Below are 26,123 nucleotides of genomic sequence, written 5' to 3' on the forward strand. Positions count from 1 at the left end.
GGAGCGAGGGTGGGTTGGAGCGGGCGCCGGCGTTGCAATCCGCAGCACCGATTCGATCGGACGGGCGTGCTTCGGGAAGGGCGGCGCGGTCTCTTCTGCGCGCGTAAAGGCGCTTCTCTTTGTAATATTAAACGAGACCGTTCTGACCGGTGGCTTATTTTTTACAACAAAGATCGTGCTACGCAGAAGGGACACAGACCTGAAAGTGACACTCTGGGACGAAGCCGCTTGCCCCTCCCCCGGCCAAGTTCCGTGGCAGTTGCTCCGGAACAGAAGCGCAAAATGTGGACGAAAGACAGTCAAAGATTGTAGGCCTTTATAAAAATGGTAGATATAATTTTCAAGGGCGCGGATAAGAAGCCCAGAGATATGCATACACACTCAGAGAAAATCATGTTTATAATTGCATCTGATATCTCTGAGGACACGAGCCCGCCGCTGCTTCCAAAAATGGTCTCTCCACGAGCTGGCCAGCCAAGAGGCCTGATACGCCCACAAAGAAAAAAGAAGTTGTCCCGCAGCCTCCCTCCAGGTGGCTGGGAAGTCCGGCTCTCGAGGAGGCGCCTGTGCGCCCCAGTGCGGCCGCCTGCCCAGCCGACCCCCTCCCAGCGAGTTTGCCACCCGCCCTCCTCCTCCTCCTCCCTCGCGCGCCCGGGCGCAAACTTTGCCGCTCCTCTTCCTCCCAGAGAAACTTTTGCAAAGAGGGGGTGGGGGAGGGGGCGAGGAGCGCGGGAGCGCGCGGAGGGCGGTGCCCCGCTGAGCGCCCGGCCTGAATGGGAGCCAATCGCGCTGCCCTGGCCTCTGCCAATCACCGGTCTCCCTCCAATCCCACCCGCGCACGGTCCCAAACTCTGCTCCCCGACGGCGCCGCTCAAATGCGCCGAGCGCTCTGCCAATCGCTGGAGGCCGCCGCCGGGAGAGGATGCCCGCCGCAGCCCAGTAGACAAAAGAGGCGCCCCGGCCGCCGCCGCCGCCGCTCCGGCGCTCCATGTTGGCCAAGGCGGCGGCGGGCGGAGCGGGCTCGGCGGCGGCGGCGGGCAGGGCGAGCCGGGCCGCAGCCCCCGCCGGGCATCCGGGCCGCGGCGCCATGGAGCCGGCGCTGACCTGCCAGCGGAGCCCCGGCCTGCGCCTGGCCGACCTGGCCGCGCTGCACGCCGGAGGAGCCCTCGGGGCCGGGCCCGCGCACCTGCACCCGGGGGACCTGGGCGCCCCCGACCCTGCCGCCGCCGCCCCCTTTGGGCCCGAGCCCGCGGCGGCGCTGAAGCTGGGCGACGAGAGCCCCTTCGCCTTCCCGGTGGTGGCGGCGGCGGCGGCCGGGCGGGAACTGCTGGCGCTGCGCAGAGAGCGGCCCACCGAGGCGCCCATGTTCATCTCCTCGGCTGGCACCTACGGGGCGGGCGGCGAGGCCCACGGAGCAGCCCTCTTCCCGCCCCTGCCCGAGCCGGCGCCGCTCAACGGGCAGCTGCGCCTGGGTCTGGCCGTGGCGGCGGCGGCGGCGGAGCTCTACGGGCGCGGGGGCGGGGAAGCCTTCCGCCCGGGCTCGGCCGCTGCCTGCGAGGCGCCCTTCGGCCCCTCCGCGCCGCCCGCCTACCTGGCCGCCGCGGCCCTCCTGCAGCAGCAGCAGCAGCAGCAGCCGTCGGGGGCCCCTCCGCCCGCCGAGCCCCCCGGGCCTGCCCAGGCCGCTGCCGCCGCCGCTTTCCTGCGCTACCTGCGGCAGCCGCGCATCAAGCAGGAGCTGATCTGCAAGTGGCGGGACGTGGGGCCGGCTCCCCCCTGCGCCAGGACCTACAGCACCATGCCCGAGCTGGTGGGGCACGTCACGGTGGAGCACGTCGGGGGCTCGGAGCAGAGCAGCCACGTGTGCTTCTGGGAGGAGTGCCCCCGCCAGGGGAAGCCCTTCAAGGCCAAGTACAAGCTCATCAACCACATCCGCGTCCACACCGGCGAGAAGCCCTTCCCCTGCCCCTTCCCCGGCTGCGGCAAGGTCTTCGCTCGCTCCGAGAACCTCAAGATCCACAAGCGGACTCATACAGGTGGGTGGCGGCGGTCCTCCTCCCCTCCCCCCTCGCCGGGCCAGCCACGCGCGGCCACGTGACTCGCTCGGGCCGGGCGTCACCATCGACGGCCCCTCGCCTCGCCTGCGCGCCGGGGGCGGGACGGAGCTCCTCCCGGGAGGGGCGCGGGCCAGCAGGGCGGCCTCTTCCTCCCCCTCCGACAGACGGGCTCCCCTCCGCCGGCTGGTCGGGCAGGCAGAGCGCCTTCCGCGGCCCAGGGGCGTGGGGGTGGGGGGCTGAGAGCTCCCCCAGCTTCTCCTTCGGTTTCCGAGGTGGCGAGGGAGGAAGCCCCCCCCCCCCGTGTTTCGCCGTCCCTGAATCCAAATCCAAACTCTCCCCTCCTCCTGGGATTTTACCTGCGCTGAAAGGAGAGGCGGCTCTTTGGAGGGGGGGGGGGGCAGAATGGCTTTAACCAGAGCTGGGGTGCGGGGCGCTGTGCAAGGCCTCCCCCGGCTTCCAGTTTGGGGAATTGGCGTGATTCTTCTTGTTCGGCTGGCTGGCTCTCCTCGGGGAGTGGGGCGTGGGGGTGGGGGTGGGGGATGGGGGCGTGGCGGCAGTCCCGGGTCTATTCTTGTTCCGATCAACTTTGGCAGCCTGAGCGGAAGTTCTCGGTGCCAATAAGATGTGTGTCGTTGGAAAGGAAAACTTTTCCTGCGTTGTTTTCCTTTCCGCCGCGGGGCCCAAAGCGACATGGGTGTGCTTCTTTGCTGTGTGAAAGAGGCCCCCGCCCCCGCCTCGGCATCTCCTTTATGACCTTTAGCTCTCCCTCTTTTTTTTTTACCACCTTGGTATTGATTTGCGACTGTTCTTTTGGCTGAACTTAAAAGGCCGCTGGGATTTATAGTTGCGGAGGGACAGATATGATCCACCGGAGACTCTTTAAGAGGAAAGGGGCGAATGGGGGGGGGGGGGGGCTCCACGTAATTGGTTTTCGTTATTTATTGCGTTTTGTTTGAAGGGGGCGAGGGGCGGTTCAGACGCCCAAGCGAATGGCCCTCCTGGTGAGGAGGGTAGATTCCTCTGTTGGCCCAACCCCACCTTCGTGTGCGCTCAGTGGGGTGGGGAGCGTTTGTCCTTCAGTGTGCCAGCTTGCCTCCGGATCCTCTGGAGAAGCTGAGCTGGTCAAGACAGCCCTGCTAGACGCGGGTTGTCTGGCCCGAAGGAAGCGGGCTGGGGAGATGGGGCAGCCCTTCGAAATCCGGGGGCACCAGAGCTCAGCTGGGATTTCCTCCCCACAGCCGTCCAGGCTCTGGCTTGGCATTGGCAGGTCTTCCCGTTTTGCGCCCCCTCCCCCGGCCCGGCTTTCTCTTGGTTCCGGTTAGCCAGTGCTCAGCGTCCTTTCTCCTGGCCCTTGGAAGGGAATCGGGGTACACGCGCCTGGGATCCAGGGTGGTCCTGTTCGAGGGAAGATCGGTTGGGGTCGCTCCTCTCCAGAACCTGGAAGAATCGGGCGGACTCTCTGATCCACCTCACTCAGGGGGGCCAACAAACACCTACACACACATCCCCACCCCATCCCACTCCACTGAGCGTCAGGCTCTAGAGGCCGGTGCGCTTGGGGCGCCCTTTGCGCCGCCTCTCTGATCCTTTTCTCGCGTTCCTGGCTCCAAAGGCGCCCGACAGACAGCGGGGGGCGAGCAGGGCTCCTTCCCTTGCAAGGCTCTCCTTCCCCCAGCCTCCGGCCGGTGAGCAACCCGAGGGGTGGGGGGGAGGACGTCGCCACCTGCCCTTTCGCTAACCAGCCTCAGGCGCCGCCACTCCCGGGGCCCCCTTCTCCCGGCGCCTGGCCAGCTGCGCCCGCGGGAAGGACGACGCGGCCGCTGTGGCGATCAAGGCCAGGAGATGCGGGGCCGGAGGCCACAGCCTTGGGGCGCCCCCCGGGACGGAGCGAGTCACGCGTGCTCCTGAGTGGCGCCGGGTTAGGAGTGGGAGTGGGGGCGGGGCTCCACGGGGACTCAGCGCCATTGACTGAGCTGCCTTTGGGATTGCCCTGTCGGATGGCCTGGGGCCCTGGGCCATTGCGAGCCTCTGCCCGGAGATCGAATGGGGCTTGGCCTGTGGATCCCCAGCGGGGCGTCGAGGGACTACCCCCTCCCCAGCCAGCACCACCCCGGGTCTTCAGGGCCAGGCAGGGAGTGCCTTTTGGCGACTGGAGGAGGTTTCCCCGCGTCTTGGCCAGCCCAATGCGAAGCCGCTTCCCTTTTCCGGCCCTGGATGCTGCTCCGGGGCAGGGAAGGGGCCCCATGGCTGGCGGAGGCAGACCTGGGCCCTGCACCTCCGGCGCCCTTTTGCTCCGGGGAAGCCTTCGCTTGCACCCCATGTGTCCTCCCGTTGAACTAGAAAGTTGGGCCAGGGTGCGGGCGAGGGGTAGGGTGGTCATGGTGGTTGGCGATCAACTGGCCCGGGCTCCTCGTAAGAGATCCCATCTCCCCACCCAACTCGCCCCCCCCCCCCCCCCGAAAACGGAACTAGTTTTAACCAGCTCGCTGTCCAGAGGTAGGAAAGCTGATCAGATCCGGAGAGGCGAACCTGCCCACCCACCTGGGAAATCTGCCGCGTCTGGCTAAGCTCCCTGGCAGGGCTCCTCTCACAGGAACTTGTATCCAAGTTCGAATGAACACCTTCCAGGCTCCCTGTGAGTGATTCCTCACAGCACAGTTCATTTATAACGAATTCAGCTTGTTACAAATATGCTCTGCAGAATCCACACCTGTCTTAACAGAATGCAGATTTTGCTTGAGTCGGTTTCTGCCCTGATGACACTAGAAATGTTTTGGAGGGGCTAGGAGGGCACCCACAGAGGGCACCACAAAGAAGATGTTTGGGGACCATCTGGGACCTCCCACCTCCTCAGCTGTATTGGTGGACTGACAGAAGCCAGAAGATGATCTGGGGTGGGCCTTGATGGGAGTCAATCTTGGGGTTCACTTGGCTTAATGTAATCCACTGGGGCAAATAAGGACAAGAAGGCAACCTTGTGGAGTCAAAAGTGTGTGTGTGTGTGGGGGGGGGGATCTAAAGCCAATATACACTTCTGTATTGTATAAAATTGCTTGCTTTTCCCTGTGAGAGTACGGTCCTGGATACTCTTCCTGACCTGAGAAAATAAAAAATAGTTATTATCCGACCAGGAGATGTTTGTGCAGCAAATCTTGGTTTTGCAGGATTGCAGGTAAATGGAAAGGTGAAGACAGGACAGTTGCTTCCACACAATTTGTGCTGTTAAGCTCTCCCCTAAACCTACTGGAACAAATCTAAGATCAGGTTCCAGGCCCAAACCAGGCTCTGGTGAAGAGATTCGGCAACCAGCTACTCTGCTATTGTCATTCCTGTTATCCCAGTGCCTTCCTCTTGGAAGGGTAGGTTGGGCTTGCTTTAAAGTGATGGGAGAGGGTGGTCTGCTGCAGTTGTAAAATGCAAAGACAGCAGAAGGAGTAATGTGTTTAAGCAGGTGTTGCTTTTATTTTTGAAAAAAGAGGACTTCTCCCTTGCAAACCAACAGGAGGGATTATGCCAACATGGGTTTGGTCTGGAGACAAAGCCATTGCCCTGTATCAATGTGTCAGCAGCCTCCATTCTCCCTCTCCCCTCCCCTTAATCCACCACTTAAATGTTTCATTTGGAAGACATCTCTATTGTCCTGGGTGTGTTTATCTGAAATGGTAGCAGACTGGGATTCACAAAAATGTTCCTTTTGGGCGTTGATTGAATTTTTGACAATGAATTTTAACCTACCCACTCTCACGTGTATTTCAGCAACCATATAACAAATATGGAAAATGAGCTTATGTTAGAAGAAGAGAAGAATTTTTCGGCTGGATCTTTATTGGGCATAGCAAGGCCTTCTGTTTGTTGCTTCTAGTTTTTTTGTTTGGTGTGTCATGTACACTGAGACACTGGGGGTTTTTTTCCTTTTCATCCAGGAGGAGGCATATTATAGATTTATTTATTTTTCTTTCAGGAGAGAAGCCTTTTAAGTGCGAGTTTGACGGCTGCGACCGGAAATTTGCAAACAGCAGCGACAGGAAAAAACACTCCCATGTGCACACCAGTGACAAGCCATATTTCTGCAAAGTCAGAGGTTGTGACAAATCCTACACGCACCCGAGCTCCTTGCGCAAGCACATGAAGATCCACTGCAAATCCCCCCCACCCTCTCCGCCTCCAGGGCCTCATGGCTTGCAGCCCGCAGGGACACCGCTGGGGGCCCCTCTGTCCCCTCTCCAGGACATGGGCAGGAGCCGCCCTGCCAACCTTTCTCCTCAGGTGACCAATCTCAACGAATGGTATGTCTGCCAGGCCAGTGGGGTACCCAACCACTTCCACAAGCCATCCAGCAATGCCACATCTTCCGAGGAGGAAGAGGAGGAGGAGGAAGAGACTTATAGGAACTCTGAGGCCAGAACTATTCACTCAAACTGAGAAAGAGAGCGAGCGAGAGAGAGGTGGCACACCTGTGCTATCTTGGAGAACTCAGCTATTTATTCCTATATGAAACCCTATGGTGTTTGTATGTGTAATTAATTTAATTAAGACATTGGACTTGCTTTTTCTTTTTAATTAAAAGGAAGAATCTTTTGAGGGGGAAGAACATCCACCAAGCTGGACTGTGACAATGATTCAACTTGCACCTTTGCAAGTTTAAGGAAGTTCAAGGATCGTGTCCAGGGAATTGCATGCACTGGCAATTCCCATGCAGTAGTTTACCCGAAATGAAACTGGGATGGAAGGGGGTGTTTATGAATGTAACTTAGTAGCAGATAGACTTTCTGTGTTCCGGCACAGGCTTGAAGATCTTGCATCCCTTGCCAAAAGTTACATTGGTGCCCCCCCCCGTGCCCCCCATCAGTTTCCAGTTCCTCAATTTCCAGATCCTAGATGTTTACATGCACAGTTTACTGCCATTAAAACCCTCATGGTTTAACTGTCACCAGTGTCTAAAAAAAAAAAATCCCTGAAGGTACTCCTGGGGTTGTGGACACAGCCCTCTCAAACCTGCAGCAAAATTTTCTTAGTTTTACAGATCAAGGCTAAAACCCTAGCACAGTATTTTGGTGCATTGTTTGAAGTGAAACTGGTTTCTCCGTCAATGGCATTTCACAGATGTTAACCCATGAAAGGTTTTGAAAGGAACACTGGGCATTCTTGTGAAGGTTTCTTTTTGGGGCACCCTCATTTTCAACTGTTTACTCAGAAATAAATCACACTGATTTAAATAGGACTGACTTCCAAGGATGTATATTTCTCTTAATTTGTTTCCTTGTTATAATCTTGAAAGGAACCCATTTGTTAAAAGCTGATAATATGGCAACACTGATCCTATGGCTTAAAAAAACATTACTGGTATCTCGTCTTGAAACATCTATCCCTTGGTTTTGCAACAGAATTTGCTTGCAAGTAAATGTTATTTATAGCAGGACTAGTGTATGGGATCAGCTGCATTTGATGGTTTGTCTTCTTGTGCTGTTAATGGCAGAAGCCTTGAGTCTAAACACACTTGTGATGCAACCTGTAGGGGGTTTTGAGTAAGCATGTTTGGTACGGTAGGTCAGAAGTACTGTCGACTTCACCACTGTTGTTGTGACCAGTGACCAAATCTCCCCGTCAAAAGAGCTATGATGCGAATGACATGGTGGTTCCATAACTGTGAACAAAAGGGTTTTTTTTAAAAAAAAATGGTTTGTACACTTTTATGGCAGGAGCCCTGTTTTGTATGCAACCCACCCAATGGTCAAAGTGAACTGAGGTTTTAAAGAAAGCAAATTGTTATCAACATAGCACCGAAGGGAGAAGGGAGATGCGGCACAGATGATCTTTGACATGGCTGCCAAGCTATTCAGGGGCAAGGTTATGGTAAGCTGACAGTTTCTGATGCATTGGTAAATGACACCTTTCACAGGCAAAATGGTGATTCCTCATAAGTACCCGACAGAAATCATCTCAAGAGCACTAATGTATCCTCAGAGACCACTGAGGAAGGATCCGTTCACCTACTCATTTCCAAGACCTGTGGGAATGCGTGGGGATTTTTGTGTGCGTCTGTGTGCCGTGATACGTAGTCTTGTCATTGTTACAACCTGTATGTGGAAGTGCTTAATTTCTGTACAGTTGAATTAATTTATTTTTATGTCATCTTTTTTCTTTCTTTTTTTAATTTGGAAGAGTACAGGACACGCCAAAGAGGAATATTAATAATCCGGGTGATAGGTGTCTATGATTCTGTGGTTGTTCAGGAGGGGGGAAAGTCATATTTTTCAAGTTACTTGAATGAACAATGTAATGTGAACCGGGCCCTTCCTGCATGTCTTCTGTGCAGTGTGTTGGTGATTCTTATATAGTTTCTAGTAATATTTGTTTCATAGTACAGTGCATGGTGCTGTCCATCCACAAGCCTTTATATGCTGATCATATGAACAGAGGAAAGGACACTCCTTTTAATATCTATAAATATATACATAAAAACTTGAACACACACCTTTTTTAAAAAAAATTGATTCGCATTCCTTTCTTTTTCATAACCTATTCAGATAAGGGGGAAACAGTGAAGCAGAACATGGATTTCTAAAGGATAATTTATTTTTGTTTTAGGAAATTTGCTGTGGATTTTGAAATAACTGTTTAATTTATGTGTTTGCTTCCCCACAAAATAGATTGCACTGTTCATTACAGCAGCCTGATAGGAAACTAATACATTTCAGAAAATGCAATTATTTGGATGCAACTACTTAGTTTTCAATAGGACTTGCCACCAAGGAAATGGGATTACTTGGAGGATGGTGGTAGAAGTTGCTGGATCTCTATCTGCTGTGCCCTGAAGATGACAAAATTATCTCCCCCCCCCCCGCATTTTTTGCAACATACAATACCTCTTTCAATACTGTAAACCTGGTCATAGAAAGCAAGAGTGGGTAAAGTACAATAAAACATACTTCTTAATATATTTACTTGTGGTTTCTTGTGCTGAGAGAAATTAAAGAGGGAAGTTGGCATGTTGCATTTTAGGGAGTTCCTGATTTGCCCTTCTCCCCCTCATATATACATGTAAGAAAAATGTAGAATAAGATTCCTCTGTCCTTGGATTTACAGGTCTACTTAGATGTTGGAAGGGGAAATTTGTGGCTCTGTGCACACTCCGGTCAAACTCAAAGGAAAATTTCCTGGTCAAGACACAAGAAGACTTTATTAATGTGTGTCTACACACAGCATGAAGATGAAAAACTTCCTCCTCAAAATATCACATATGTGCATGTATATAGATACAAACCCATATAGATTTTTTTCCAGAATCTTTAGAGGCAACTATCCACAGATGGGAGTTTAAAATTTGGCAAGTGCTCCCCCTCCCCACATATGGGAACTTTCTCCATAGATCGAAATGATTTCTGGAAAGGACTCCGGAGTTAAGTCTGCAACACTGACCAGTCCCCTTCCAAGGGGAGAAGGTCGCTGGGTGATCCAGGTGAAGGGGCTGTGCTCACTGGCTTCTGCACAAAGGAAAGGGGGGGGGCTCCGTTTGATTCCCGATACAAGGGGAACAATCTACCGAAGCGCCCCCCCACCGAAGTACCCCCCCTCCTGTTTGGCATGTTTCTCTGTTCTCCACATTTTCGATAAAAGTATTTGATCCAAATGTCAACATTGTCCTCTCCCCTCTCCCAAAAAGTGGGAGGGGGGAGAGCGTGCTTGCTCTCGCTTGCATCAGCGAAACAAGACTAGTTCCCAGGGGTTGAAGAAAAACCTGCCCCCTCTTAAGTGAGAACTCCGGTGTGTGTGTTGGGGTGGTGGGGGCTCATCCCTCTCTAATGGAGTTTCTTGGTGAAAAGAAGGGCTGGACAACACCCCCCCCCCCATCATTCATGGGAAATAAACCAAAGATAAAAGAAGGCCGGACAATGTAGGCGCCCTCAAATGCGCGTGGGGGCCCCTTTGCGTCCGCCTTCCCCCGCCGGTTTGGAGGGCTGCCAGGGATGGACCCCGTGAGTGCGCCCCTTCCAAGGGCGAGGTGTGGGCCCGGGCGGAAGGCCCGGCGCTCGGCCCGTCTTCATGGCGCGTTAGGATTTCTATGGCGAGGGGCGAGCGGGGCTTTTCCCAGCTGAATGCGACTCAGAGGAGGGGGGGCGGCTGGACACCGAGTGGGCCCCCTTCAAAGACTTCGCCTCCTCCAGGCAGCGCGAGAAGGAGAAGAAACAACACCCCCACCCCCGGGGCTCTCGTACAAAGGGGCGGGGGGGGGGAGGGGAAGAGAGATACCTTTAAATCAGCCGTGATCCGCTTTTGTCTTCGCTACCGGTGGGAGTGGGGGTCTAATGAAGCGTTGGCCATGGCGCAGGGGGCAGGGCGAGTTGGCTGAGGGGTGGGGTGGATTCAGCCAGGTTTTTAGCTCAGCCTTGGCCCGATCGATTCTCTTTCCTGCAACCCGACGCCTGTTGCCCATTCGATCCCACGATCCCCAGCGGTAACCTTTTTGAGTAGGCTGAGGGAATCCCACCCCTTTTTTTAACCAGCAGAAAAGCTGATTCGGATCCAACCCGGTGCCTTGAGCGCAATTGCTTCCGTCCGCTCCACTGGGTGCAAATGGGCCGCCTACTTCCGAGTAAGGCTCCTACTTCTTCAGGGTTTAGGCCAGATTGGCTCACACGTGCAGAACATCTCCCAAATTTTGCCCTCAACACTCGGGGATCCTTGGAAAACAAGAGAGAAAAATAGTGTTTCCCTCTTCCTGGAGCAATGGTTGCCATCCACCAGCTCAATCCTAAACCAAGATTGCAATCCTAAAAACACTTTCCCCTGGAGTAAGAGTAATCGAATAAAGGAAGCTTTTACCTTTGAGTACACCTGTTTAGGAACGTTCCCACCCTTTTAAAAGGATGAATGTCCGTGCATTACAGGCATCCATCAAAGATCCTACACTAGGGGAAGACGGAAGAGATCCGGAAGAGAGTCGGAAGGTGGTGTGGCCAGGGTTTAGGCTAAGAACAGGAGTGGGCATTTTTTTTCTTCGTTTTATTTGTAACATCACCTGTACCGCCTCTCCGGGGGCATTCCAGGTGGCTTACAAAATAAAATGAAATCATAATACATTATTCAAGTTATTAAACGCCAGCGTTCAAAAACGCATCCAGAGCATAAAGCATCAATATGGGCACAGAGTTAGACAGGCGCTCGCATTCCAGGGATTACCTGCACAAGCAGGTAGGGTCGTCCGAGGAAAACTGTGCAGGTGATATACGAATGTTTGCGTGGATCCACGTCTTAGGGGCCTTCAGCAGCGAGGGTGCCTTTAAAGTGATGCCATCCAGTCTGTTTACGTGGCTGGCACTTCGAGGTTAAAGCAGCCTCTTCTGATTTCTGCCCTCTTCCCTCGTACACACCCCAAGGGCCAGTTCGCACGTGCATGTAGACAGCTGGAGTAACTTGTCGGTGTCCGATTACTATACCTGTGAAGCCTGGCAGCTGAATGTGTGAACAGCGCAGCCACTGAGAGGTGTGGAAAGCGATGTTTGCGGTGTTGGAGACGCCAGGGCTCAGTGCGCACGTGCAAGAAGCCGTGCTTTACCGTGGCCTCCGTGCGCGGGCTGCGTGGACCGGCTGGAGGTGTTTCTCTTCCCTGTGCTGGTGTTCAGGCTCACACAAGGCGTGCGTGGAGGGGTGGGCGGGCAGGCAGCCCGAAGAGATGTGCCTGTTTCATGCCCTCTCCTAGGCGTAGATCATAGGAGAGAGAGAGAGAGGGGGGGGGGGGAAATCCTTGGGACAGGTGATGGGTGGAGGGTGAGAGAAGGCGCCCTGTCCCCTTCCATGCCTCGGAGCCAGCCTCTAGATCTCTGTCTCTCTTTTAATTAATACTCCATCAGAATTATGAATCCTGCCTGCGCACCCGTTCACACGCGCACTCTCCAAACCCGTGTCTCTCTCCAGCCTCACGGAGTGTAGGGGAGTCGGATCTCTCCGACTTTATCTGGGTGCTAGTGACTCCCGAGGGGGCCGGGGAAAATTCAAAGGGGGACGGGCCAGGCGTGGCAAACTCCGAGCGCGACCTTGCTTCCAGGTGGCCCCGATTCACGACACCCCGTTAAGGCAGAGTTGCGACGAGCTCATGTTTCCCGGCCTGCTAGCCCAGGCATCAGGCGCCCCGGTGCCATTTCGCCTGGCAGGCCCGCCCAGGGGGGCGGCGGTGTTGTGTACCCCCTTGCCTACGCCCCTCTTCCCAAACTGCCCCCCCCCCCGGCCTCGCTATAAGCTGATTAAACAGCAAGGATCAGTCTTCTGCAGCTCCTCTGCCCATCTCTCCCCCAATACCCTCCTCCTTTAACATCCCAAATTCCCACCTGGTCAATCAATACGGAGGTTCACTAGGGGGAATCCGCTACCTCCAGCCCAACCCCCCGACCCCCCTCTCCGCATGTTCCCACCTAAGGGCACTTTCACTGCACTAATTTCATGCCAGGCTGGCCTGAAGGGTGCAAAAAGAAAATAAATAAGCACGATGAAAAATAACCCAACAGATGAGTCCGTCGCGCGAGTGGAAAAGAAAGATTGCCGGGGGTGGGGGTCGGACTTCATAAAAGTGGCGGGCGGAGGAGGAGGCGGGCGGCGCCCGAGGAGAAAAAGCCTTTGAAGTGGGCCTTATTATGGCCGGCATACTTGGGGGTTGCCCTAACGACGCCGCTGAAAGGAAAGCGCCCGCCTTTGTCCCCGATTTGTTCTCCTTTGCTGGGTCGCCCGCAGAAATGACTGACACGGGGGCTGCCTCCGGGGCGCATCCGGCGAAGCCCCAACTCCCAGCTCAGACTTGGAGGCGCCGCTCTCCTGAGGGCAGAAGTGGGGGAGGGCAGAAAAGAGGAGGAGGGGAGCGCCCCCTCCCCAACACACCCATGCACTGACCCACTGCTTCCCTATTTTGGGGTGCAGCTCAGGAGAAAGGGGGACCCCCGCCCCCACCCATTCATTCCCCTTCATCAGTCCCTAGAAGTCGCCCCCCCCCCTTCTTCTTTTTTTTCAGGTCAGGGGAATTATCTCGCAGGATCAAGCGAAAGGGGTGCCCCAGACCACTGAGCCTGCCCTACCAACTCTGAAGCAGCGCAGTCCTTCCGCGACTTTTCCGCAGGGCTAGGCGCCAGCGCTCCCTTTGGTGTTATTTGCCTGCTTGTTTTTTTGCAGGGTGCAGGTTTCCACCAGACTGCACGGGAAAGTTCTTACAAAGACTGGGCACATTTGCATCCCGGAACTATAAATGGCTCTCCCATTTTCATGCTCACAGCAACCCGTGAGGGAGATCAGGTTTAGGGTGGGTCTCTGGCCCCAGCTCACCCACAGAGCGGCTAAAATAGCTGGGTCTTGAACCCGCGTCTCCTTGGTCTTAGCACCCCAAGCTCACCACCGCACCAAGGCGGTTCTGGGATCTTCGAATGCTGCCTCCCCTTTGACCTTCCCTGCAGCTGAGTTGGGGCAGCTTCCGGGCACATGGAGCGGTGAGGGAGGTAGGGGACACCCGCCTAGCCAGCCAGATCAGCCGAATCAACCCTGGCGACCAATGGGGTGACAGATGTCGCAGCCAGATCGCCCTCACATCCAGTTGGGGCACCTGTGGTTCATTTCATTTTCTAGCCCTGAGGGATTCTTAGTCTCCTACCGGGTCACCTGAGCACTTTCCAGGCACCCAGAGTCCCCACTGGTGCCCAAACCTCACCCCTTCCTTTGTTACCCACAAAATTCTCTCCTCAGCTCTCCTTCTTTCCTTGATCCCAGCTTGCTACTTTGAAGCATGCAAATGCACCCCTTGCTTGGATAGTGGGTTTGTCTTCAGGCTTCTACGCAGTCCCACACTGAGACTGTGCATGCCAACGGAGATAATTTTCTAGCTTCTAGGAATAGGATGAGAAGAAGAGGAGGAGTTTGGATTTATACCCTGCTTTTCTCAATCGCAAAGCATCTCAAAGTGGCTTACAAACCCCTTCCCTTTCTGTCCCCACAACAGCCAGCATATGTTCCTAACAGTCAGACATGCTTTAATTACAACTAGTTAAACCTTACTCATTCTTTAGTGTGCACACATAACACTCCAGATTTTCATATAAATACAAACTGCAGCCATACTCTGTTGAGAGCCAGCATGGTGAAGTGGTTAAGAGCGGCGGAATCTTATCTGGTGGACTGGATTTGTTTCCCTGCTCTTCCACATGAAGCCTGCTGGCAAAAGCACCCAGTTCACCAGTTGGTACTTCGCCTCTGCCCCGCCCCAGAATGCCTTCCCCTTGGAGCTACGCCTCTGCCTACTGGGTGACCTTGGGCCCTTCATAGTTCTCTCAGAGTATAAATCCAAACTCTTTCTCCTCTTTCTTCTTCCCACCCGTTCACACAGTTTGTGGATGTTGTCTGTTAACAAGCACAGCACCTGCTCATGTACTCAAACATGCCTTGCATCCACTCTTTCCCCCCACCCCACTCCACCCCATCTGTTCTCACATGTGGCATCTCGATGGCGGCAAGATCTAGTCATGACAGGCTATCATACAACAGATACAGCGCATGAAGAATTTGCATGTGGCCTTCAACAGCTCTCCAGAGTTTTAGGTGCACATGTAAATGCCTTTCCCCTTATCATGAGTACAGAAGAAGGCAGTAGCCAGCATGGTGTAGTGGTTAAGAGCAGATGGATTCTAATCTGGAGAACCGGGTTTGATTCCCCACTCCTCCACATAAGTGGCAGAGGCTTATCTGGTGAACCAGATGTGTTTCCACACTCCTACATTCCTGCTGGGTGACCTTGAGCTAATCACAGTTCTTTGGAATCTCTCAGCCCCACCTACCTTCAAAGGTGTTTGTTGTGGGGAGAGGAAAGGAAAGGAGTTTGTAAGCTACCTTATAGGAGAGAAAGGTGGGATATAAATCCAAACTCTTCCTCTTCCTATTACAGTCAAGCACAACCCATTGAGGCCCCCCTCCCCCCAGCCATTTTTGCCCGTTGGGGTCACATGACTGCAAATAGCTTTTCCCTAGGATCTCCCGGATGTTGCAAGTCCATTTTAAGAGACAGGACGGGTCATCTTGAGTCTCCTTTGGCAGGATTGTGCAGTGCAGGAGACCCAACTTTGTGCCAGCAGCCCTTAATGAAGGCTGCTGTGGCTTCCCTGCGGCTTGCCTTTGTCCACTCTCAATGGTTCTCTGGAGACCACAGCTTCCCGCGGTTGGGGAAGTGGGTTGGGGGACGAAAGGGACGGCTGGGGGAAGGGAAGGGAAGCGTCACTACTTGTGTTAAAACTCCAGGCTAAGCAAGCAGTGGCCTTTCAAGAGGAGGCCAATATAATGATCAAATGCTATTTAATTGAAGAATATTCAGGAGGAAAAGAAGGGGGAGGCTTTCAGTAGCCAGGGACAAAGTGGTGTTTGCACATTCCCAAGAGCATTGTGTTGGGCAAACAAGAGGCACACAGGCTACCTTTGGGACAGAGAGCCAGGCCCGTTCCTTACACATGTGCACACCTTTGCTTCCTTTCTTAAAACGTGGGGGAGAACCAAAAGATCTTTAGGGAAGCAGGTGAAGCTGACTTTCCACCCAGGTGACAAATGGTCACCAGAAAGGTGATGGGAACAAGTTCCTGGTAGAATGGTCCAGTGGCACGAAAGGCAGAAGTGGCGGGAAGTCTTCCCATAATCATGGAAATATATGGGAAGGAAGGAAGTTGCAGAAGTTATAATGTACTTCCATACCTTCAATGGCTGTTTATATCATGCTTTAACATATTCAGAGCATTTTAATCCTCATGACAGCCCTAGAAGGTAGTTCAGTATAACAACCCCATCATGGGTCTGAAACTCCTGGATGATTCAGAGAAAGGGTATAGCAGAAGGGAAGATGGAGCCAGGAACATCCCAGAGATAACACACAAACCTGTTTGTATGACTGGTAAACCTCTCTATGTCCAGCCAACCAGACTTTCCAAAATAAGTTTGGGAGATACAGATTGATATCTGAGTTGGAGTGGAAGGGAAATGCATTCTGGATTAGTTGTTCTAATGGCTGTTAGGAATGGTTTGTTCGGCAATTTGTTGCACGATCTGGAACCAGAACTCTTCTTGGGCTAGGTACCAAACTTCAGTATAGGCCATCAACATTTATTTAACTTTAAATAAGTCCAAGGCAGCTAGCCGCTACTGAAGGCTCTCTTTAAACTTCCCCGAAAAAGCTGGGAAAACTGAATAGCTTAGGATGTCAAAAGGCATTTGGGTGGATTTAAACTATGATATTCTGCTTTTCTGACTTCTTCAGCCTCAAATGCAAGCAGGGCCAATAAAGCCGATCTGAATAGCTTAGAATGTTATAATTGGCATTTGGGGGATTTAAACCATTTTATATCGGCTAGCTGCCTTGGACTCCCTGTTTACTAACTTTTGGTTGCGTATTCTTAAAACTAGAGAATCCCCCCATTGATGTTAACTAAGCTTGTATATGCTTAAAACCATGCTGGTAGGGGCTGATGGGCATTGCAGTACATGAACATCTGGAGGGCCAGAGTTGGACACCTTTGGTCTATGTCCTTTATGAACTCTTCACCGCTGCTATATCTAAGAAACAGAAAGGACTCCAGTTAGCAGAGTATCTCTTGGAGTAGCTTTGTTCTGTCCCTTTCTATCACACTCTTCAGGGACCTTCTTTGTCCTTGTCCTATATGATTGATGTATCTGGGATCGATATTTATTGTGCTGTACTATTGTAAACCAGTCAATGAAGCAGTTTTATATTGCTGTGAAAGAAAAGGAATGTTGGAGCCAGCTGCCTTTGCCATCAGTTCATGCCTAAGGCCTGTTGCAGTTAGGGCTTGGTGGCTCAAAGCCCCTCAGCGGGACCATACTGTTTGGGTAAGCCGGCCTCAAGATTTGACTGCTGAGTCTGATTCTGTAGTATGCTGTCATTTAGTTCCACTCACAAATATCGGTCTGGTCATCGCATCCAGCAGTCACCAGGAATCACCTGCGAAGAAAGCTAAGTGTAAGGGTCTGGTACTCCAGTCAATGACAAGACTCAGGAAAGGTTCAAGAGCTTTAATCAGATCTGTGTCAGCCCAAAGACCGGGCAGCTGAATCTGAGATTCAAACTCCCTGGCCCCAGTATATACCTTAAGGTTACAGTTTGGCTCAACCCATAAAGCCCCCACCTTTGCATTCCCCCAATATCAGCATGAGAAAGACAGAAAGAGAACTACAGATTCATTGTTTTGGGAAAGGCGAGTTACTCCCTATGAAAGAAAGAGAAGTTCTATTGAACTAGTAGTTACATGCGAACAAAGGAAAGAGGCTCCATGGCCTTGGGGTGGCGGAGATGGCATGCCCAGCTGTTGCTGGTCTGGAGACGTGCACTCTGGCAGGCCGATAATGGTGTGGCCTGATACTAAGGCAAAGTCCAAACATGTGGACAAGCATTCCACACCTTGCCATAAAAGCAAGGAGACCCCAGCTACTATTTCTTTACTATACTTTATTTTAAATTTCTGACCCACCTTACCCCAGCAAGCAGACTCAGGGCAGTGAATAACAATAACAACATACAATATAATGATATAGACTATAAAATGTCAGTCTGATAATCAAGCCACTGATACAATTAAAGCATGAATAATATAATATCTAGCACTGGATTAACATCAGATGCATCATAGAACTTCTCAGTGGTATGGAACAAAGATGATGTCCCAACAGCCGGATGTCCTTTAGGTCAGGGATTTCCAGAATGTTACTACTGCAGGAACATAAGGTCCTCCAGAAGTGAAATTAGGAGATGCAGTCCAGTAGATAATGGCTATGGACCACTCAGGGCTTTAAACGTCAACACCAACACCTTGAAACTGATCCAAAACTCAATTTGCAGCCAGTGCAGCTGGCAAAGCACTGGAGATATGTGTGCTCTTACTGGACCCTCACCGTTGTATTCTGAACCAGCTGTAATCTCTGGAGCAACTTCAAGGAAAGCCCAGTGTAGAGTGAAATGCAGAATCCAGTCTGGAGGTGACCATTGTATGAATCACTATGGCTAGGTTGGGCCAAGACAGGTAGAGGGCCAGCTGCTTTACCTGACAAAGCCAATTTGTCCATGTGACCTAGGCCTCCAAAGATAATGAGGCATCCAAGATCATACACAGGTGAGTGTGGCAATGTCACCCAACCAGACTTGGCAGCCGGCCTTTTCCCACCTCTCCTCCCTGACCCAGCCACAGGACCTCTGTCTTAGAATGATTTAGCTTCTGCTGGCTCTGAGGCAAGCATTTCACAATAACCTCCAGATACTTGGCCAGGTTTTCTGAGGTTGCTTCTCACCAGTCCTCCATGAACCTATATAATTGGGTGTCATCAGCATACTGATGTCCAAAACTACAGACCAGCTGCAGATCCCAGAGCTTTCAGAATGGATTATAATTGAGGAAGTGCCTTTACCCTTTCCTTGCAACCAGTCACCTTGCTTTCTTGAACTTCATTTCTACAGTTCCAAAAATAGTTTATCAGAGCATGCTTCGCTATTGGAAAAGCAGTTTTCACTTCTACAGGTGTCTGTCACACAGTTGTTGGTTCTGTTGGGATAAGTGCTCCTGGTAGTTGGAGATTATCCCTATTCGTAGTTAGCAGAGCGGCACAGGTGGCTAGAGGCAGGAAACAGCGTAACAGTGTAAAGTCCTTCACTTCCAACAGGTTCCACATCTAGCGGTTTCAGAGTTATGGCCACCAGCTCCACAGTCATTGGTTCCCACTCAATCATTTCCACTACAGCCACCATTCCAATATTGGTGGAGCCTCAAATGGCCCTTCCCTTAAAAAAATGTTTTTATTGTATAGTTTGAATTTTCCATTGTATATATAAATATGTATCTTCTTACATTTTCAAACAATACATTTTCCCCTTGATCTTATCTTCTCAATTTTGTTTTAAACAAACAGCAGTAAGTTCATTCTTTGTAGCCTCTTCTCCCATATTTCTTCATTAACTCCAAATGGCCCTTCCCTACCTAGCAGTAGAATGTTCTATTGACTACATGGTGACTCCAGCAGCTCCCTACCATCATCCAGTCATTGCCCTCCTATGACTCCTTATTCACCATCTCCCCAAAGTTCACAGCCTGAAGTACTGCCTTACTTCCTTGGGAGCTTCTCTGATTCTGACCATGAAGATCAGACTTCCTGTTTAGATTTCAGACTTGAGTTAACCTCAGACTTGTTGCCAAATGAGACTTGTAGGAAGTACTGGACCCTCACTATTGAGGGTGCCTATATCTCCCAATGATGAGCTACAACTCTTTTCTGAACAGATGCTCAGAATAGCCAAGGGTTTGACATAGAGGCTAGTATCTTCCAACCCTAAGCATATAGCCAAGATCTTGTCAATATATTCTGAGACAGCAGTGACTGTCACCTTCCCAGTTCTGGAGGATTTCATGGACATTTCCATGAATATTTGGGAGAAACCCAACCCCATTCCTACAATGGCCAGAAAGATTGAAAATCTGTATAAAGAACAACAGGCTGTTTGTGGATTTATTTATTTTTCACACCTGGTCATAGATTAAGTACAGTCAAAACACATGCAGGGTGGACATTGGGCCCCAGTGGACAAAGATGGCCACAAGACTGATGCCCTAGGTAGAAAGGTCTACTCAGCTGATCAAACTGCTAGATTCTTGTGTGCTGTCATCACTGAACGTTCCTAATTGCTTATTAGACTTAATTCCAATCCAGTGGTTTAATATTCTAGCTCTTACGATGCATGTTTTTTAAAACTTTTTTTACAAGCCAATTTTTAATTTCCATTGTATAATTTACATATGCCATTAAAGGCTGCTGCTGCTGCTGCTGCTGCTGCTGCTGCTGCTGCTGCTTCTTCTTCTTCTTCTTCTTCTTCTTCTTCTTCTTCTTCCTCCTCTTCCTCCTCTTCCTCTTCCTCTTCCTCTTCCTCCTCCTCCTCTTTTCTTCTTCTTCTTCATCTTCATCATCAACCATATAGCCAGCTATCAGGCTATCATCGCTGCTTACCAGTTTTTGCTGGGATCAAAGATGGCATCTTACGTTGATCTAGAAGAAGAGGAGGAGGAGGAGGAGGAGTTGGATTTATATTCCCCCTTTTTCTCCTGTAAGGAGACTCAAAGGGGCTTACAATCTCCTCTCCCTTCCCTCCTCACAACAAACACCCTGTGAGGTGGGAGGGGCTGAGAGAGCTCCAAAAAGCTGTGACGAGCCCAAGGTCACCTTAGCTAAAGTTCTCATGACAAAACTGCCAAAACAACAAAAGATTGCAGACAGCCAGGCAGCTGACTGCTATGGCAGCTGTGATTACACTTAGATGTTTTCCTAGCTACTCTCTACAGCCTTGCATACTAAGACTTACTCAAGGATGGAAGATCTGCCCTTCAAAGGCCACTCTTTGTTCTCAGATAAGACTGCAGAGACACAAATCAAGAAAGACAAACTGTCTGCTCAGTCCTTGGATGTCGCTGTTCCTCCCTCCATCATCTAGACTGAGATTCTCAAGGAGAGAGCATTTCCAACAGCAGAGGTACCACAAGTGTGGTCATTCCTCCATTTTCTATGGACAACAGTTAGTGCCTTTACTAACCAACACAGAATCAGGGAAGATGCAAGTCTTCAAATCCCAGATCCAGGTCTTATCGGCCACAGTCCCCAAAGCAACAGGGGCATAAATCTACCCTTTGACTAGATGATATTGCCCTGCCATCAGCTGCTAGCTTCAAGGACAAATTAGCTCAGCATATTCTACTCTGAAGGGAGATGATCACAGATTCTTGGGTGTCAAAAACTGTTGAAGAAGTGTATTGGCTGGAGCCTGGGGTTTATTCCAAGTTGTTATTAGGTCTCTACTACAGTGGTCATCCCATTTGCCAGATGACTTTACCTCTACAACTAAGAGGTGACATCACATCATGACATTTACTAGGCAGACTTTCTTTACAGGGTGGCTTGTGGTTGCCTTCCCTGGTTGTCTACTCTTTACCCCCTCCATTCCCAGAGCTGTTCTAAGAATTCTGGTTTGGTGGTTCATGGACACTTATCTACTGGTTGGTGTCCCTTTTACCTCAGACATTTCCTTGCTGGGGGAGTCCACTGTGAGGGGTGCTTTGTGCAAGCAGTGTGGCCGAATGGAGAATCTAAATGACACATTTCCTTCCTAGAACAGGCTTTGGTTTCTAAATTCAGATATACTTTACAATGAGCAACTGATGGTGTAGAGTCTACACTGTATACAGATTACACTATTGATATGTACTATATAAAAAGATGGGGGTGGGGAATGATGTTGTTTCTCTGTGGAAAGGTCACAAAAATTTGGAACTGGGCAACTCAGCACAAGGCCATCCTATGAGCAATTCATGTTGCCAGAGTTCACAGTTCAGTGTCAGATAGATTGAGCAGATGTTCTTTGGTCTGTCAAGTGATCTTCCCTGCTTCCAGTCTTTCAGGCATGAGAATTCCCTGCAGTGGATCTGTTTGCCACCTCAGTGAATGCCAGAACACCCATGTCTGTTCCAGATCACATCATGACCCAGGATCAGAAGAGGACACATTTCAGATCCTTTGGACCACTGGTCTGTTTTATGCCAGAAGTGCACCATTCCCACCCTTCCCCTGATGGGAAAAGTGCTCACCTGCACAGGAACACAGAACACAAGCTGTATCCATGTAGAACGTTTTAGGCCACACCAGGTGCGATTCTCAGACTCCTATCCATGGCCAATAGCAGGTTTATACACCTTCAGTAGGCCCAGGAGCTTCTTCACATGGGACCCCTCCTGCATCAGGAGGGTCACAAACTGTACTTCACAGCCTGGCTCCTCCTTCTTCCCTGACGAAGTTCTCCCATCGAGTACTAGAAGTTTTATTTAATTCCAGGGAACCTTCCAGTGGTGTGGGGGTGAGTGAGGGCCCAGACACCTTCCTGCCCTTTACCTTTTGTTCCAGAATATTTCCTACCCTTTCAGAAAGTTGGGTTGGGTTGGCCACTGTTTTGGCATTTCATGATTGAATTAATGATTATTCATTATTTTTCCATCATGCATCCAAACAATTCCTTAAGGAGTTGTTAAAGCTGCACCTTCCTAGATGGCCTGCTGCATCACAGTGGTCTCTCTTCCTCCTTAGTATTATCTTGATTGATGAAGCCACAGTTTCAGCCTTTGGGAGGGAGCCCTCTTTTCTCACCTTTGTTTAAGAATTGTTTCCTGGTAGCTATCACCCAGTCTGCTATGAAGGCAGGTGAGCCGGAAGTGCTTCCAGTATTGGCCTCTGGTCATTCAGTTTTTCCTGGGTTCTCCTGTGCCCAAGTTATTAAAGGTGGTGTCCAGTTTCCATCTCTCCCAGGCCCTTTCCTTACCTGTGTTCTGGCCCAACCCCCTTTCATCTGCTGCACAGCCTGGACATTGAGAGGGCTTTATTATTTTAGATATACCACACAAAGAATTTTGGTAAGAGTCATTCTCTGCTTATCTGTTTTATTGTTCTGCCTGCTGGACATTCAGTGTCTTCTCATACTTTGTCTCCATGGACTGTGCAGATCGGGCTGTTGCCAATGGAGGACTAGCATGGATTGCCCTCAGTTGCTTCCAATAGACTCTGCTAGGGCTAGATTGCAGACAACCTTTGCTGACTTCTGCAGTGGAGTCTCTGGAACACCTGCAAGGCTGACATGTGGTCATATCCAGATACAATCATCTGCCGTTATGTGGTGGATACGGATGCAAGGCAAGACACAACAGTTGGGAAAGGAGCCTTTAAGCAGCTTACAACTCCTTCCTCTTTCCCTTCGCCACCCCACCACAGACACCTCACAAGGTACGTGGGGCTGAGAGACTCCTGAGAGAACCGTGACTAGGCCAAGGTCACCCAGCAGGCTTCACATGTAGAAGTGGGGGAACAGAATCTGGTTAGAATCCACCCCTCATGTTGAGGATTGGGAATCAATGCTGGTTCTCCAGGTCAGACTTAACTGGCTCTCTGTGCACAGTCCCAGGGTGCAGCTGCACAGAAGATGTCTCAAGGAACATCAGTGATAGTGCAACACTGTTACTCACTAGTGACTGGATATGGAGCTGGTGTAATGGTGCACTTCTGGGCAATAGAAGAACCGGCAGCTGTGAGGACTAACCACTTAATTTTGCTTAATGTGAAAGCATTTTGGCATTCTGTATCAGCAATGCAAATGACAATAGCCTACACAATGTGCCCCCCCACACACACACACACATACACATACAATCCAGGTGAAGAGCTCTGCAGAGTCAGAAAGCTTGCCCAGTCTTTTGCACAATTTATCCCAAATGGAAAGGTCATTGATGGCAGTGGTTAGCCAGCCAGGACTCTGGATCCCGTTGGCCTGGCCAGGGCTGAGCAGGTGATGATCAGGACTGGCATCGATTGACCCTCACAGAAACTCCAAACCTGCTGGTTGGAGCCGCACCCTGCTCGGTGGGTAACATCAAAGACCGCGATGGGTAACATCAAAGAGCGCGATGATCCCGGCAGAGGACCCCCCCCCTACAAAGTGTCCGAGGGAGCGGGAACGCGGAGGGCAAAGAGCAGGGTTTGATCCCCGCTCAGGGCAAGTAGGCGCGGGAGAAAAGCACCTGTCAATCAGCCCGCTCTGTTGAGCTAAACAAATACCAACAGAGGACAGCCAATCTGGAGGCCTGTCCTTTCTTTCCCTCCGACTCTCCTTTTCACCCCACCAAGGAGGGGCGCCGCGGCAGGGTCTGGAGGTCTCTCCGGGACCGTGGATTCGCACGGCGGGAAAAGGGGAGCGGGCGGGCGAGGCAGCTTTCTCTGGACCTGCCGCCGCCGCTGCTGCAAGGAAGCCCAGGGAAGAAGACTCCAGACTCCGCTCCCGGCCTAAGAGCGCGATCCTCTGCAGCGTAAACCAGTCTAAACTCAGCGGGTGTTAGGTGTTTAATCCGGAATGAACGCGGAATGAACACTGAGAGCATAGGAGACTGAACAGCGACCCTCGGGGGAATTTGCAGCGGGAACTCGCCTGTTACTTTCACCGGCTGCAAAACTTTTTTTGCGCCAGGAAGTCAGAGCCTCTCCCTCCGGCCCCCCTCCCCGTCCCAGGCCCCTTTGAAGAGTGGCCCGAGCCAGAAGGGCTCCCACCTCCTTCTCTTCACCCCCCCCACCAATTTTCCAGGCACCCTGCCAAAGTCCCAGGCCAGCATCCCTCTTACCTGCTGCCGCTGCTGCTATGGGGAGGGGGGCGGGCGGGCAGGCGGGCTGGGGAAGAGCCGCCAGCCGCCGGGCCAGGCTTAGAAGGGCTTTCAGGAGGGCTCCGGACAGGAGACAGGGAAACCCATTCGCGGGCATGCAGCGGGGAAGCTGGGTGAGTCAGCGGGGTCGCGCCGGACAGGAGGGGAGGGGGCTGGGTTGATGCCCCGTTGGGCATCAGATGGTTCCGGGGCAGGAAAGGGCGCCAGAGGCCGTTCTCCTGAACTGGGGAGGTTTGGTGAGCGCTGCAGGGGGGGGGGGTCCAACGGAGACCAAGAGATCATTGGTCTGCACTCTGCATATGCTCAAGGGCCCCAGCGCCTTTGATACTTCTCAGCCTTCAGGGCTGGCAGCAGATCCCCGGGGCACATCAAGGCCGGACCCCTCTTGGGGGCTCTCCTTCCCTCGCCCTCGCCACAATCAGCTCCCCGGCGCAGCTACCGCCCCTTGTGGAGAGTCCGGAGCGCCCAGGACCTGCAGCCGACGGAGGGACCAGACGAGCCCCAGCGGGGCTGTCCGGGGACTAGAAGCCCCTTTCTGGGTTGGCCTCAACAACGAGGAAACTTCGTGTCTCAATCGTGAATCGACTGGGGGGGGGGCAGGGTGCCCCCAGACTCCTTTTTCACCCCCATGGGCCTGGCTCCTTTACCTCCCTCCCAGAAAGCAGGTGGCAGGAAGGAGGGGCGGCTGCTTTGTTTGGGCTCTTCAGGTGCTAGGTGGTCTTCTAAATCTAACAACAGCCGTTATTGGCTGGTCATTTTGACTGCGCTGGCTCTTCTTGTTATTACTTCTAATTCTTTCTAATAGGCGCTGAAAGGTCTCCAAAGCGCTGTACAAATCTGTAAAAAAAAAACAGAGAGAGAGAGAGAGAGAGAGAGAGAGAGAGAGAGAGACTGCTTCTGGTTTACCCCCAGAGAAAGGAGACAAGGCAAAGGGTGGCGGATAAAATGGATAAAAGAGACATGCGGAGATAAAATGTAAATGTCGATTTGACTGAAAGCCTCTATTTCACCATTTTTAAAAAATTAACAGGCAGGATTCAAGGAATTACTCCGAAGTGAGCCCGCGTTAAACAAAATGGGTGCCATTTCCTTCCAGTCCGATCTATCTAATTTCTATAAGAATGGAATAAGGAGGAGACCAAAAAGGAAGTGGGGGAAATGGGGGGAAATGGGGGGGGGGGAGAAGGCCATCAAAAACAGAGAGAATTTGGGGAGGGGAAAAAAGCGCCCAGTCAGATCCACTCGCTCTGGATCTTGTCACCGTGGATGCGCGCATGAAGTTCTCCCTAAACCAGTGTGTGAGAGTGGGAAGGGGGGGGATCGTGTCCAGTGATTCCCCGGAGTGCCAAGGGGGAGGGGCAGCAGCCAGTCCTAGCGCCCCTCTCCCCCCCCCTGCTCGGAAGGACCACGCGGGTCTTTGCGCGCAAGACGGGCGGGGGGGGGGTCCCGCCCTCCCAGCCGCTGCGCAGCAAAGAAGCGCAGCAGATCCTTTCTGGGAGACGCGATTTCCCTGCTCTGGTTCCGCCTCCCGAGGTCTGTCACCCCTCCTTCCCCCGCGGTTAACGAAAAAAGAGGCAGCCCCAGCGGGCGAGAGAGTTCGATCCCCACCCTCGACAGCCCGGGAGCTCTTTCTGATTCTAGGTCTACAGGAGGGAGAATTGAGAGCGGCCCTCCTGACTCTGCCCACTCCGGGCTGGTCGCCACAACCAGGCCTCTTCTTCCCAAACTGGGTGGAGGCGGGGGGGGGGGGTGAAACTCCAGTCGAAATTCTGGGGAGGGGGTGAGGGAAAGGAGTCTCCGCTGCGCCCTCTCTCCGGCTCCA

General features: G+C 52.1%; 1 protein-coding gene across 1 annotated transcript; it reads left to right on the plus strand.

Annotated features, from left to right (window-relative positions):
* The first annotated feature begins 895 nt into the window (after positions 1 to 895).
* ZIC5 (Zic family member 5) lies at positions 896 to 8,990 on the plus strand. The gene is made up of 2 exons (XM_048494939.1): positions 896 to 2,033; positions 6,016 to 8,990. Exons 1-2 carry the CDS (start codon positions 989 to 991, stop codon positions 6,474 to 6,476), a joined length of 1,506 nt encoding a protein of 501 aa, XP_048350896.1. The 5' UTR covers positions 896 to 988; the 3' UTR covers positions 6,477 to 8,990.
* Positions 8,991 to 26,123: the final 17,133 nt, after the last annotated feature.

Source organism: Sphaerodactylus townsendi, linkage group LG04, assembly GCF_021028975.2.
Source record: "Sphaerodactylus townsendi isolate TG3544 linkage group LG04, MPM_Stown_v2.3, whole genome shotgun sequence".
NCBI lineage: Eukaryota > Metazoa > Chordata > Lepidosauria > Squamata > Sphaerodactylidae > Sphaerodactylus > Sphaerodactylus townsendi.

What these genes read in the sequence shown, in the direction of transcription:
- ZIC5 (XM_048494939.1), top strand. Translation starts at nt 989, where the DNA reads ATGTTGGCCAAGGCGGCGGCGGGCGGAGCGGGCTCGGCGGCGGCGGCG. An exon ending in CCACAAGCGGACTCATACAG is followed by an intron (nt 2,034 to 6,015) that starts GTGGGTGGCGGC and finishes TTTTTCTTTCAG; the next exon opens with GAGAGAAGCCTTTTAAGTGC.